We start from the raw sequence: 15,956 nt of genomic DNA, 5'->3' as shown, positions 1-15,956 counted from the left end.
AAATCTCAATCTCAAAGATTTACGACTCAATCATTACATTTCTTAAAAATACATTTATTGTTTCAGCATTATGTATCAAATACAGATGGATAAAATCTAAGCAATTGGTGACGCTGGTTGTGAGGTCACTTAGAGTAAATGATCCCAAATTTAACTAAACCAAATCTCCACAAAATAAATGTCTGATCGTCACAAAATAATATCTTTGGTTCCATGTTATTCTAGTTTCAAGAAAATAATTAGTCTTCAATTCCATGTTTCAGTTTGGACTCCCCAGCATCATTATTGCCAAAGCCACATGTCACAGTTCACTGGGTTTTCTTTCTGCTTGTGTTTCACCTCTAGGCTGCTGTGTTTTCATTAAGTTTCCTGTCTGCTCTCAACAATGTACATTTGGTAAGTTCTGCTTACAACAAGTCAGGTGTCAAGCCAACGGATGCCTTCAGATAAATATCCATTGCATATGCATTTTGAGTCAAACGAGAGTACATGACCTCTATCAATTTTAACTCTGAATACCCACAATTCATTTAGCACTCTGAAGGTAATGATATGTGAAAAGATCACTCACCTAAAAACAAAGTGTGTTGACGTTCTGTGGTATACATATTTAATTGTTCTACTGCTTGAACGGTTAAAGCTAGTACAAATCAACAGTTAGTTTATTTGACATTATTGGCTAGTCTGCATGATGATCCATAGTTATAGAGCTCATCTAATCTGAGAGAGATAAACCAACAGAATGGTCATGTCCAGTCCTAATGCTTCTTTTTAATTTATTTTATTTTATTTCTTCTAAAATCAGTACTTAACAAAGAGATGCATTTGGGATATTATTCCCCCCATTACCCTGCTGTGATGATGAAAAGGTAAAGATAATGTCATTACAGTGACACGTGGCCATGATAGTTGCATAAATACCAGGATGTACCTAACAAATTCATATAAATGAGGGGGTCATCATACTCAGTATAAATAAAATGCTATTTGGCTTACAATTCTCTGTCAAAATCAGACAGATGTGGCCACAAATGAAAGCATATGACTTTCATTTTCTCTAAGCATCGATTCACTCTTCGTTTTTCACCCATATGACATAGGTGGGCTTCGTGTTCATCAGCCTTGTCCGAAGGCTTAGATGATGGTTTTCAAATGCAGAGAAGGTTTGGAGGTGAAAAAGTTTAGAACCCTTGATCTTAACTACCACAGTTATATGTATATAAAGTAATGAAAGGAGCCTCATCATTTATTCCAAAAGCACAGCCTGAAGTCCAAATTTCAGTACTTCTACTACGTAGCTTGAGGACTCCCAGTAACCTGCAGTCAGCAGCATCAGCAGAAGCAATGCAATACAACCATCAAGCCTCTAGTCAGCTCCACCTACCAGAAGTATAAATGTAAACCTGAGAGGGAATCCCAGTTCAGCCGGTTTGGTCCAGGAAGCTGGCAATCCTCAGTACAAAGATGATTTTGAAGGTAAATCGATCAATGGGCCAATAATGTTGGTGACGACACACATAATGGGCATGGTGGCTCTGTTGAGCAAAGGTGTATCGTAAATGCAGATCACGTCATCCCCTCGTTTCCTCTCTTGTCCTGTCTCACTACAGTATACCATATGCTGTCAATAATATATAAATTGGAACAAAAAATTAAAATACAAAAGAAAATCATTGCCATTATGTCCAAATCCTTTGATACTACGGCTTTCTGTGCCACTGGTTGTTCAAAGGTGAGTCTGGGCCAGACCAGGCGTTTTCAGAAACGTGCCACCACTTTAAGGTCCAATCCACCTTGTCCACCTGAACCTTCCCCAGAGCCATGAGCCTGGCTCGATCCCTGACCTATCTGGATATGATGGAGGCCGGAGTTGAAGCTGGCACACAGCAAATTTGTGGGGTCGCTGGGAGCCAGAGAAACCAATGGACCGGCACCATCCAGACTCAAAGTCCCTAAACAGACTGGAGGAGAGGGAGTGAAAGGATAGAGGACAGTTAGCACATGGTACTCCAAGGACATGTGCAAGCGTGTTTATTCATAGGCTACAGGCTACTGTATGGCTCTGTGTATGCTTCAATTTTAAGTATATGTCTTTCACCATCTGTGTATGTTTGTGTCTGTCTTTCCCTATGTAAATGTCTCCATCCATGGGTGTGTGTTTTTTACCTGCTGTGTTCTGGTCCCAGATTCTGACGGAGCTGTCGTGGGAGGAGGTTGCCACCCGGGCAGTGCCACCAGAAGGAGTGGGCAAAAACATACAGCAGGCTGTAGTCTGGAGATGCCCTCTGTATTCCACAACCTTACAGCCAGGCTGACGCAGGTCCCAGAGCTAGCAACACACACACACACACACACACAACTCTACTAAGCACAAACGATTCGGGCTAGAGAGAATTTCTTAAAAAAGTACAGTGACAAATGGGATTGAGTTCAGTAGGCACAGAGAGCCAGGAGTGGCTAAGCAGCATGGTAGCCTACACTGAAGCAGGTAACCTCCACAGAATTTGGATATGTGAAGTAGCCCAACCCGTACTCTAACAGCCACACTCATAGCTCCAGTGCTCTCACCGTGGCCTCACAGCCTTGGCCTCCGAAGCCGTTGCTGCTGGACACCAGGTAGTGCCCGTTTGAAGAAACATCACAGTGGGTCTGGATGTATTGCTTGGCTGGAAAAGTGTTGGTCACCTGCCATGCACGGCTGTCCCACACCCTGCAAGCACACACACATTGTGGTAGGCACACAAATCTGAGATATCTGTACAACAACACATTTTGATGTAAGCCTTTGAAACGTGTTTTAGTCAAACATAAAATTAAATACACTGGTGGCACCACAATCATTCTGGATGATTGCCTCACATTTTAAAGTAGCAAATAGAGATCTTTAGAGAATTTTCTTTTGATCAATATGCATATAAAAGTAATGAAATTGTAGGTATACCGAAACAAACAAACTTTGAACCAGGGTGCATTGTGCTCTGGCAGGAAGGCAAATATGATATAATGTTCACCAACTGTAGATCTTGTTCAGATTATGACCATACACAGACCTAGTTTCACAGTCCCAAATATGATTTTTTAGATCTTTGGGGTGGTAAGCTTTTCTAGGAGAACCCTAATGTGCCTAAAGGTATTAAGGGATTTGGTTACTTTTTAGACAATCCACCACTTCCTTCAAACAATGAAAAAAAAGCAGTGAAGCTGTAAATAAGAGTTATGAACATATACGCCGGAGCATAATCACCATAATAACAATACGCATGGCTGGGCTGTGCCACTTGTAAAAAGCACTAAGCTGTATACAGCAGCATGAAACATTTTGGATATGGAAAAACACCCATTAAAACAGACAATAACATTAATCTGATCAAGTAAATACTACAGTGAGACTTTATCACAGCATATCCTATCATATTATAGGCTACAATGGGAGCTGCACACCAGATGCAATTTCACAAGGCCAACATTTTGCCTCCATTCATTGTCAGTGAGAAGTGAATAACTGGAGGCATACACCACAAGGGAATGAATAGTGACACATAAAAAGATTACTAATATGCAAATAACAACAACAGTCATGGCACAATAACGATGACATTTGGGCAAAAAGCTGGGTTCTGGTGTGCAAAAGCTTGCCAAAATATATTTAGCTGCCACTTCAGCTCTGGTCACCAAATTATAATGTTTGATTTTTCCCTAGCACACCCGGTGAAACACCAACAAGCACCACTTTGAGCTTACACCTTTGAACATTTAACAAACTGCCATGGTGTGAATATGGGGAGATCTGTTCCCTCTATTATGGCACATTCAAACACACAGCAAAACATTTGATCTGAAATGAAAAGAAAATTTCAACGGATAATTGAGTGTGTCCAAAAAATAAGTCTTATGCTTAGCAAGGCTCTGAGTTTAAGTAAAAAGAATACAGTGATTATCTATGTGAGGTTTCTGCTGCCAGATATGGAACCACCTGGGAATATTTTCATTGATCTTGCTCATCTAATTTATTTTAGCGCTGAAGAAATAATCAATGAAATTTTCTCTGCTTTCCAAGGTATAAACTTTACCCAGGCCTTTCTCTCTGAAATACTCATTCGACTCTCATATGATTGTGCTCTGCCATGTTCGAATGCAAGACCTGGGCAACCCAAGCATTCAACCAAAGCATTTTACAGTGTCCAGTTTGTTGAGCTCCAAATTCAAGACTGCAGCATCACAGTCCACAAATCTATTTGTTACAAGGAAAACATCTTGCTTCTTCTTCTCTGACTTGTTGGACCACTGACTTGTTGGACCAGCCCAATTCCTTACTGATATGAGGACATGAATTTGAAAAGGACAAAGGCCTAACTCTACGAGCAAAGCAAAGAGGAGAGAGAAGTACGAGGGCTCCATGGTGGCTTTATGTGTCATTTCGGATAGGCAAACACAAAGAGCACAGATTTATTGTCACTCTATGCTGTATTGATGAGATGTTATGACTAAAATGACTTAACAAGCTAGTACCGGGGAAAGAGGCAAAGGTTAGCACGAGTTGAGCAGGTCAACAACAGGGACAGTGAAACTAGGCAAAGTGTCACAGGAAATCTATTTCCCCGTTCACGTGTTTCAGCCAACCGGGACCTGGACTCACCTTTGACCCATTAAGAATCAAAGCTAGAGGCTATTTAACCTCACCTTCTCCCAGCCTCCTCCAGACACAGAGACAGCTCTAGGGAGCACGGAACAGCCACTGTCTATTCTACACAGACATCCCAGCAGTCAGGGATTGGAGCAACACCGAGAGTAATGTTTCACCTCTGGAGAATGCAAAGGCTAAGTGCCCGCTACCTTTTTCACACTGTCCACTCTTCAAACCACCAGGACTTGGCCGACAGTGACAACAGAGTGGCACACTTATCTCAGGGAACGCGATAAAACGCACTACTCAAGCTACTTTGGTGTTTTGTGCATGCAGACCATATCTCGACCACACCCGGTAAAGAAAGGTCTAGCAGAAGTTATCATTCAGGGATAGGTGGAATAAAACAGTTGTGGTTGTTTGTCAAACCAGTCAGAATCATTGTGAAACCAATTCAGGGCAAATTCTGCAGTTTGCCAGAGGCGATGACTTCAATTGCTTGTGATAACCAACACCATGGATCAATCACCCCAGACGAAAAACCATCAAAAAAAAGCAAGCAAGCTGGGCTCGTTGCACAATAAAGCCTTTGTCGAAGTTCTACATCGTATGAATGAAGTTGCCAGTCTACTATCCCAACAGGGAAGGTTGTTGTTGAAGACTGGCTGAGGTGGAGCAAATGAAGAGCGGAAATTATGAATCAAGACTACAAAATTTGACAGAGCCAATGGGACACCAGCTGTGTGGGGTGATTACAGGATTAAGTCTTTCTTTACCTTATGGTTTTATCTTCTGATGTCTGGACTATAGAAGAGCTCCCTGGCACCCAGCAAACATGAGTCACCTGGAGAAACAAACAGGAAGGTAGGTAACGTTTAAAGTGTGCAGGGCATCAGCTATGGATCTAGAGGTCAGACTGAATGCCTGCTTGATTGAATACTTTTTTCTCACACATTCAGATAAATGCATAGGCATGGCAGCACCCTGACAGTGATTCTCAATGCAAGGATGGACAAAATCACAAATGATACACACACACACACACACACACACACACACACACACACACACACACACACACACACACACATACTCTTCTCCTCACCAGATTTCTGCAGATGTTATGTCTGTGTTCACATTCTCCAGATTCTATATCCCACAGGCACATCCAGTTGTCACGAGAACCACTGCACAGCTTTCTGCCATCTACAGACCACAACAAGAATAATATAGTTTTGTGTAAGTGCGGATCAATAGTCTGAAATTGATTTCAAACAAAAGCTTCCAAGACCTCAGGCTCTGTTGCATTTTTCACTTAAATTATATGAAATCAAAACACAAAACACTGTCCTACTACTACTACAAAAAAAAGAACAATCTCAAGGAAGGGAATGATTTCATGCCAGTAGTATTAACCTTCCTAGTCATTAAAATATTTTAGAAAAACAGCTCATGATGAATAAGATTTATTGCAGCTTGAATATGGGACAGAGGGGTGGAAAATGCTACACTTGAATTCTTTCATCTATGGACCAAAAGCCATGCAAAACTACATAGACCTTTCTTCAGCTTTCAACATTATCCTGCCCTACTAGCCTCCTAAAGGCTGATTTATGGCTCTGCGGACACTAGACGCAACGCGCACGCAGTTGCTCCACAGATGGTGTGTGCCTATCATGCTTCTGCGTCCTGTCAGTCTAGTACGCTATGCAATTCCCCACCGATATATTATTATCATATTGTTACCTAAACTGACAAGCCTTTTCAAAAACCTTATTTGTGGCATTGTAAATAAACAGTCATGTTTTTACAAAACTTACTTGTTTTATTTCCCCAAACAAATAGTGCAAAACAAGGTCCAAAATAATTGAAATGCGCAAGTTAAGTACAAATGGTGCAAAGTAGTGAGGTGAAAACTATTGGAATGTGCAAGTCAATACAAACAAATGGTGCAAAGTAGTGAGGTGAATGTGGAATTACTATTGGAATGTGGTACTACAGCAGGCAGTGAAGCTGGAGGAGCAAAATGCTGGAAATGATGTAGCTCGGTGGATCAATCATAGCTCTTGTGGTCTGCGTTGGGTCTGCATAGTTACAACGTGTAGTTACAATTTATGGGAGGTGCATGGCAAGTCTCTGTGGCAGTCGCAGAGGGCCCGCAATGGACGCATTTGCTACGCAAACCCTCCGTAAGCTACATGTATGCGAAAGCATAAATCAGCCTTAAGAAGCAGTGTGTGTGTATGTGTGTGTGTGCTGTGTACCAGGGCTGAGAGCTAGTCCATTGACCACTAGCTCATGTCCACAAAATTCCTGAATGGGTTCATCCCCCTGGTTTAGGTCCCACATCAGAACACTCTTGTCTCGTGATGCACTAAAAATCCACGTACTGCCTGGATAACACAGGACCTGGCGGGCAGAGGAGAGGAGAAGAGAGAAGAGGACAGGAAAGTAGAGGAGAGGAGAGGAGAGGAGAGGAGAGGGAAAAATCCTTAAGTAACTAGGAATACCTTAAAAATGATAATGATTAGGACACAGTATATCTGAAATTTTTAACATCTTTAAACAGTCACATCTTCATATGTGTTTGTGCATACGTTTTGTTGTTACCTTGGTAACCTCTCGATTGTGACCCTGAAACGACTGGCACATCCGGCCTTGTTTCCAGTCATACACCACCACAGCCTACAGAGGCATGGCACAAAACATAACACAAAGCGTAAATGAATTTACAACCCAGACCTCTCTATTTCTGTTGATAATCAATTATTTTTGGCATAATCTGCCCAATACTAAAAGCAAACAGTGTGATTTACCTGGTCACTCCCTCCAGATACACACAAATCTGGCCTGAGGTTGGTGACAGTGTTGATAGATCCTTGATGGGCTGGTTCATACTGCACCACCTGACTGTCATTGAGTTTATCTGCCTCATCCGCCCGGGAGGCCCTGCGCAGAGAGAAACACACAAAACTCAGTGATACATACAAAAGTTTCTCTATATTAGAATTACACACGTCCATATTCGAAACTGGCTTGCCAGCGACTCACAGGAAAGGCCTATAATGGTAACACGCAGTACATACAAAAAGCCGTCAGTGATGATGCTGATGTGCTTTTTGAACTTGGTCTATCTCACGAAATGTTTTATTTTCCCTAATGTCGGAGACAATTTTCTTGCAGTGTAGTGGCCTACCATTTAAAAAGCATTTGAGTATTACATTTGCCTTACCTGTAGAGTTCAGATCGCTTGCGAAACTTGCTCTGTAGTTTGCCCATGTCCGCCTACACACCTGCAGCCACACTGAAACAGAGCCACAAAGAAAGATGCCGTCAGATGTGGACAAAAATCTTGCAAGTATGAAAAGATATCGGGAAAAAAGGTAAAAACTGCAAAAACTAACTTTCTGGCAAGAGCCGGTTGTTCGTCATATCTCTTTCCCTGTACACAATACACACACATCTCCTTGTGTGTGTGTGTGTGTGTGTGTGTGTGTGTGCGCACGTGCATCCATTCTGATAGAGCTATATGCCTTATTGCCCATGTTTCTATTTGCTGTGATATGCCTCATATAGTTGAGCAGTCAAGAAGCAGTCATAGACAAGTGCCTGTCTATTACAAATACAGATCTCCCCTAATGAGTTTAGCAATTCTCACACATCCTGTTTAGTTATAAAGGTTTGAAATTTCTAGATGATGCAGAACATTGTGAATGAAATGGAATTAGTCATTTAAAAAAAAAAAAAAGTAATTCCATACATATGCCTAGGAGTTATTTTTTAGTAGAATGAACAATGTATAGACCCAATAAATGATACCTACATATTTTACAAAAACTTCTGTTTTTCATATACGTAACAAAGCAGTATCTGGAAGACTGAAGTCTGGTCAAAAGTCTAGGAACCATTATTTATCCCAATACTTCTCTAAATGGATTGTGTGCTGAAATTTTTGGCAGTGCAGAAATCTATGCAATAAGTACAATAATAATTGTTCTGGACTAGGAAACAAATACACACTGTTCCATAGGACCAATCTTAATTAAAAGTCAAAATGACATTACAGAGAAACATAAGCTTTATTCCTTGCTGAAGAGGCTGACCTTTAGGCTCAAGGTGTGCCTTTCTCAGAGCATTGAGCACTCTAGGTGTTGGGATGACTCCTACTGCACAGTGTGTATTTCACTGTTTCCTGATCTGATGTTAATGAATTTTGAGTTGTCAGCAGCTGCTCTCCTAATGAAGTGCAACTTGTATAGAGTTTATAATAAACAGCTTTTGTACTAGTGTCTACGTATTGTGTGTATGTGTATTGTGATGCCAATCATATCATGGCCTCTGTTTTGTTATTCGTATTACATCACAAGCTTGTTGGCAACACCCAGTGATTCACTGGGCTAAGCCCCTGATGTCTTCAGATCCTAGTTAACACCCCTGGCAGTGACCCCTTAAACTATAGCCATACTTATCCACCGGTACTGTAAATGATAATTGTGTTATGATTAAATTAAAATGCAAACAGTGTAGAAAGACTTTGTAAGAGGGCACTTTTTGAGTGGCATTCCAAAGAGGCAGCCTCCTTTGCATCCGCACCTGTAATAGTGCTTCACAAGCACTTGATAAGTACAATGATATCACATACCAGTATCACATTAAGCCGAGCATTAGATGATGATAAGAAAACAATGGCACATGTTGTTACTGGACCAGATTATTGGCCAAAATCATAGGCCTACTTATCTCAGATGAGATACATATTTGTTGGCCTACTTCCAAAAATGACTAGCTTTTAGCCTGCAGTTTTACTCAGGCCTACATTTTTCAGTTAGTGCACTGGCCTTTTTCATTTGTTTGCTCATTTGCATTACATTTAGTTATCCTCTGATTACTTTCCTTGTACTTAACAGGTTATTAACATAATTAACTTCTGTGTGTTGCATTTTAGGGTTAGTCTCTCTGTCATTCTGCCCTGCTGAATTAGTTACAATCTGTTACTGTTACTCCTTGCATAAGTGTCTGGCCAGACCAACATAAATGCTGAGATTAGAGCACACATTACCACGCGCACACAAACTCAGACATACACGCAAATAAACATGCGCGTACACTGGCACCAACACACACACGCACGCACAACTAAGCTCCTCCCTCATTATCCCGGCGCACTCCCAGAACAAATACCAGGAAAGAGAGGGCTAAAATCCTATTAGAGCCGCATCATTACTGTCACAAGGAATTAGTCACACACAAACACCTGCCATGGACCGTGCTGGCTATTATTATGTTGCACTACAAAAGTCATTTTAACCACAGGCTGTGTCTGTTAAACGCCTGGAGATCCGTAGTCCACGATCTGATTAGAGAAAGACAGTGGCGAAAGTTGCCTTACCTGCCACCGACAGGCGTGGTCGCTGGGATGCTGGAGTTTGGTAGCTAGCTCGCTAGCATGCTAACTAATCTTTCTTTATCTCTCATGCCAAGAGAGATGAATGAACTAGTAGCGCCAAAACGGAAAAGTACTAACGTTAAACATCGATAGAGTCATTGTCGAAACAACAGAGAAGCTCTCCCGGTAAACTTGCATGGCGCTAAGATCTGTTGCAGACAACTTCCAGCAGTGGCACACACATCCTTCTCTCCTTAGCGACGCTTTCCCGTAACTAGGAGAGCACGGGGTCACGTGACAGACGACAGGAAGTAATCTATAAACCAGTGTCTGCTACAAAATAAAAGTCCCTAGTCGTTTTGTAAGCACTTGTGCCACTGCGGTGCACGTAAGACTGTGCGAGACAGCATTGCACAATCAAATACAATGTAGGTGGAGTTCACTGCATAAATACACAAACACGAGAAATGGACACAGAAATAATCTCCATTTTTGTTTGTATGTTATGTCCACATATATATACACTACTCACAAAAAGTTAGGGATATTTGGCTTACGGGTGAAATTTACAGAAAAAGGAAAAAAGTTCACGCTACAGTGATATTATATCATGAAAGTAGGGCATTTAAGTAGAAGCATGCACTGGTGATTTCCTCATCTCACACAATTTCTTGAAACAAAAGCCAACAACAGTGGTGGATATACCACAACAAAAAATGTCAATGTCTCAATAACTTGTCATGTGCCCTTGAGCATCAATTACAGCTTGACAACAACGTCTCATGCTGTTCACAAGTGGACTTATTGTCTGCTGAGGCATGGCATCCCACTCTTCTTGAAGGGCGGCCCTCAGGACATTGAGGTTCTGGGGTACAGAGCTCCGAGCCTCTACACGGCGACTCAGCTGATCCCATAGGTTTTCTATGGGATTCATGTCTGGAGAAAGTGCAGGCCACTCCATTTGAGGTACCCCAGTCTCCAGCAGCCGTTCCCTAATGATGCGACCTCGATGAGCTGGAGCATTGTCGTCCATGAAGATGAAATTAGGCCTGTGTTGTTCATGCAGGGGCACAATGACTGGATTAATGATGTTATTCAGGTAGTATGGGCTTGTCACAAAGTGTAGGGCAGTTCTGTACTGACTAGACACACCTGCCCACACAGTAACACCACCACCACCAAAGGCTCGTCTGGTGACAACAGTGGCTGATGCATAGCGCTCTCCTTGACGTCTCCAACATCGTTGGCGGCCATCATTTCTGCTCAACATGAATCGGCTTTCATCAGAGAACAGCACTGAGGCCCACTGGTCCCTCGTCCAGCGTTTATGCTGCCTGGCCCATGCAAGACAATGACACCTGTGCCTGGTGGTGTGGTCAGGTACCCTTGCAGGTCGTCTAGCACGCAGACCATGCTGATGTAAACGGTTTGGAATGGTCTGACGTGACACTTGGGTGCCTCTCACCTCCCTTAAATGTGCCTGGAGTTGAGTGGCATTCATCATCCGGTTCCGCAGGGCACTGTTCACAATGAAGCGGTCATCAGTGTCGGATGTGGCCAAAGGACGTCCACTTCTATGCCTTTCTGTTACTCTTCCAGTCTCTCTGTATCTCTGTTGCAACCTGCTGATGACACTCTGTGACACTCTAAGCTCAGTGGCCACTTCCGTCTGAGAAGATCCTGTTTGAAGCCTCGCAATAGCGAGGTGCTGCTGATCAATTGTTAGGTGTCGTCTTGGTCTCATGATGTCAAAATGTGAACAGCATGATGAGGAGGACTGTTTAAATATCAATTCTAATTGAACCAGGAAATTTATTGGTCGATTCATGGATCAAACACCTGATGTGAATTTTGCCGTTAAGCTCCTTGTTAGAGAACAGCAACTTGTGCAAAAAGTACTGAAACATTGAACAGTTGGACATGTGCATTCAAAAGTTTACAGAAGGTCACATTAAGTTCACCTGTAAAGGTTATAATGCATTTTAGGTTCATCCTGAAATTTCACCCGAAAGCCGAATATCCCTAACTTTTTGTGAGTAGTGTATATATATATATATATACACACAGCACATGTATAGGCATTTATCTAAAATATCACAGAGAGCTGATCAGATCTTGAACATCCTGTGGATATGCTGTTAAGTCCCTTTAAAAAAATACTGTAATGTTTTCAAATGTTTTATAGGTCGTTCATTGTTTTCATTCTGCAAACATTTGCATACTGTACATTTTTTTCATTGTTTCTATTTATTTTCCTTTGTGTCACGAGTTGTACTGTTATCTTGCAAACCTTTCTTATTTTCTGCAAATATATTTTTAGATTTTTTTTCTCCAGCCAAGTTCCAGGAATATTGGACTTTTATCCACATATTGGCGATTTTATTTTTCATAGTAGTTGAGTTTTTCCTCATTTGTTACAACTTTGCCTTGTGGTTTTTGACAAAAAAATGAACCAAAATAATATTTAAAAAATCTTGAAACCAGGAAACTAAAGCTTCTGTCATATCATTCATTTCTATTCAAGTTCTGTCCATTCAACAATATTTGGGCATAAAGTTAGTCAACTGACACAGACAAATATTGTGGAATACTGTGGAATGGGTGAAGTTGAATACTTAATATAAAGTTTAATAGCTGCATGACAATTTTTTGCATGATCTGGTGACCAAATGAATAATAATTAAGTTTTAAAGCTCCAGGGTATTCAAGCTGGTAAAAAGATCATTTGTACTGATATGAGGTTTTCAGCAACCAAATGTGTTTAAGGTTGGAATTATGCCTTAAACATGATTATGGAAAGCAACACATGGCAGGTCATAATGGTACCGACCTGTTGCTGGGTGTCCCCTCCAGAGGGCTGGTTGGTTGCCCTCCATTTCAGGCACAGGTTAATGTGGCTCCCCAAGCAGCAAATCTGGGACGAATGAGACAGGTCTCTGGACACCTAGCATTCTTTCCGCTGACACCGTTTTACAGCAATTTTGTATTAACTGTGCATTAGTTTTCATTGTTTGTTCATAGTTTGGTGAATACTGACAAGAAAAAATGGGAGAGGGAGGCCTGTAAGAGAAATGCTGCATTCAAATCCACGCTGCCATGAGTGGATTGTATGCAGTTAAAGATTGAGCCACCAGGATGTCCCCATTTAACAGGTCTAAATGGGCCATTTAGCTAGGTTGCAATCAACACTGTTCAATACCTCTGTGAGATGACCTCAATTTAAACTTTCTGATTGTAACAGTTGGAATGTAAGTAGTAAGTAAGACTGCTGAACTGCTGAGGAGCTACTCATTATAGGCATTGTGTGTAAATGTAAGGTTAATTGAGAGCACGATGTGAAGGCAACAAAAGAATATATTACTCTGAAATGTAGCAGCAAAAAATCACTTTGGCCCAGCATACAAAGATCCATGTTAGTCATTAAAAATGTTTCATGTTTTATGATACTCTGAGCTGTGGGACAGAGCTGGGTATTGGCCAAAGAAACTCATAAAGGCAAGTTTTTTTTTACTGGCTTCAATCTGTATCTCAGACTTGATGGAGCAACATCCACTTGCCTCACCCATGTTCTTTCTTCAGGTGTTACATACTCATGGATCTGACACACACACACACACAGTTATTGAGATCCCAGCCCCAAGACACTGCAGCTCTTTTATACAATGCTGTAAAGCGCTCGTGAACTTTGCCCTCCTGCTGCTCCATGGCCTGTTTGGTAAGATTTTCATTTCCATTTGGAGACTTTAGGTAATGATAAAGTGTGTGTGCAGCTATTTTCATGATCTCTCTCTCAAAAAAAAAAAGGCAAGGCAGAACACTGCAGAGAAATGATTTGTAACTGAAGTCAGTGTTGTGGATATGAACGAGGTGTGCCACTTTTTTGGGACCCAATTTGAGCCTGAAACCCAACTATTTCGCTGACTTATTCTGCTTATGCTGTCCATCTGCTGTGATTAATGAGAGGGCAATAATAAAAATGTCTTTCGTAATGACATAAAGACTAAAAGCTAACTAACACTCCCATGAACTACTGACAAACAGGCTACAACTGATAGCTGGTGGGACGATTACAGAGCAACAACTTGATTTTTATGGATGCTGCTATCCACTGGCCCATCACTTTATGGTCATTGTAGTTGTTATTATGTGTGTAGGCCTAGCACAATCATGTGACTGACAACTGCTGCAGCCAGTCAAACTGATAAATGCACATGGCACAGGCTGAGTCACAACTCCATTCAGATTGCTGGCAAAGAATAATAAACTGAAAGATGATCATAGCAGCTGGCAATAGTGCTATGAATTGCCTGCAGACAGAGATGTACTGGCAAATAAATAAATAATAAAAAAATAAAAATAAAAAAAAAAAGCTGGGTTACCTGTGGCCTCCAGTAGGTGATCAGCATACAATCACCAACATGAATAAAAATATATATATATTTATTATGCAGTTCTCATGTCTATCTTCATAAAACTTACTATTTAGATTTAAATGCAAGCCTAAAAATATAGACAATTTAGGTGGTTTTAACCTCTTCTACATCCATGCCCACTGATACGTGCAATCAAGCCGTACCCATGCATATTTTCGGTTCCACAGGTTGGGGTATAAATACTTGGTGTGGCTTTTGTTTGACGTGACACTCCCCCCTGGTCGATGGGAGGCCGACGTCACCCTGCCAGCGGAGGAGTGGATGGCCTCTGTAATAAAAATACATGAAGGGAACTGAGGAAAAGGAGAAGACTGGCTGGGGAAAAAGCAGCAACACAGCGTTTATTTCTTTTAATCCCATCCAAGCCATTGACTCGTGGATGCTAACGCTTTTTGAGACTTGATGGGTGGTGTTTTCTGTGCCGTATCGCAAGGTCCGGGCGAAATGCGATGTTATGTGTGGCTTTCTTGGTTTTCTAAGCAGACAGAGAGAGATAACTGTACTGTATCCCAGTCTAGCGGATTGGAGTGAAAGTCCGCCATATTCTGCCTTACCACGCCCGGGAGTCGAGCTATTGGAAATAAAACGGACAGCTTTATTCATGTATTTTCCCCGCTGCCCTCATCTACGGACGATAACTTGAACACGGAGGATATTGTCAAGGCAAAAATAACAACATTGGAAGACTTTGAAGAGAGGGTGGCCGGGCACGGATGGCAATGCTTAACGAGATCACACAGAGCAGCACGGAGGATATGTCTTAAAAGGATCTGTTGATCATATTGAGAAGGAAAAGCAGATTACACCAATTAAGATTGCACAGATATTGAGCTCAAATCGCTTCGGACACTATTTTGAAACTGCCGGGAGGCCCAGAAAGCAAACCGAAACGGGGGGGAGGGGGGTAAACAATTTCAAAAATATACAATTTTCCTTTCCACCACAATCTGTGCGCTGTTCAGGCTTATTATAAAGGGCGTCCACGCGTTATTTCACCACACGTAGGCCTGTATGTGGACGTTATTTTGGCATTCACGGGCCTCTGTTGTTGTTGTTTTTTCTCAACCATTCTGAAATCTGGATGAATCAGTAGAAGCAAAAGGCGGAAAAGTGCGCGTTTCAAAAAAAATAAAATAAAATAAATAAGAGAGAGAGAGAATGACCCTGGAATCCATAATGGCGTGCTGCCTCAGCGAAGAGGCGAAAGAAGCCAGGCGGATCAACGACGAGATCGAAAGGCAGCTCCGCCGGGATAAGAGGGACGCACGCCGGGAACTGAAACTGTTGCTTCTCGGTAAGCTGGGCTGGGAGGGAGGACGACATGGGGAAGAGCAGTGTGGGGAGTGATGCAAATCCCACATTCCTCTCCCCGAAAATACCTCTGTGGGGGGAGGAGGGGGGTCTTTTAATGGGCTGCACACTTAAGTGAAGTTGGGGAGGGGGTGGGGTGGTGGTGGTGGTGGATGAAATATCTTGGCATTACGAGTCGTGTGCACAGATTGGTAGGCCAGCA

General features: G+C 41.9%; 2 protein-coding genes across 2 annotated transcripts in view; one reads left to right on the top strand and one right to left on the bottom strand.

The window, feature by feature from the left end:
- Positions 1-33: 33 nt before the first annotated feature.
- Positions 34-10,299, bottom strand: wdr31 (WD repeat domain 31). Its single transcript, XM_030060284.1, has 10 exons — positions 10,014-10,299; positions 7,857-7,928; positions 7,441-7,573; positions 7,235-7,309; positions 6,889-7,033; positions 5,730-5,830; positions 5,401-5,468; positions 2,569-2,710; positions 2,167-2,329; positions 34-1,961 (listed from the first exon to the last, which is right to left on the bottom strand). The coding sequence occupies exons 2-10, from the start codon at positions 7,901-7,903 to the stop codon at positions 1,759-1,761; spliced, it is 1,077 nt and encodes a 358-aa protein (XP_029916144.1). The 5' UTR covers positions 7,904-7,928; positions 10,014-10,299; the 3' UTR covers positions 34-1,758.
- A 4,375-nt stretch (positions 10,300-14,674) lies between these two features.
- The window catches only part of LOC115365327 (guanine nucleotide-binding protein G(q) subunit alpha), a 30,872-nt gene continuing 29,590 nt past the window's right edge, over positions 14,675-15,956 (top strand). Inside the window, exon 1 of the mRNA XM_030060283.1 lies at positions 14,675-15,737. Within this exon, the coding sequence (XP_029916143.1) occupies positions 15,602-15,737 (136 nt within the window). The 5' untranslated portion in view covers positions 14,675-15,601. The remainder of the gene's footprint in view (positions 15,738-15,956) is intronic.

The sequence above is a fragment of the Myripristis murdjan genome, chromosome 9 (genome assembly GCF_902150065.1).
Source record: "Myripristis murdjan chromosome 9, fMyrMur1.1, whole genome shotgun sequence".
Taxonomy (NCBI): Eukaryota; Metazoa; Chordata; class Actinopteri; order Holocentriformes; family Holocentridae; genus Myripristis; species Myripristis murdjan.
The sequence above is the reverse complement of the archived record's forward strand: the minus strand, read 5'-3'. Positions and strand labels throughout refer to the sequence as shown.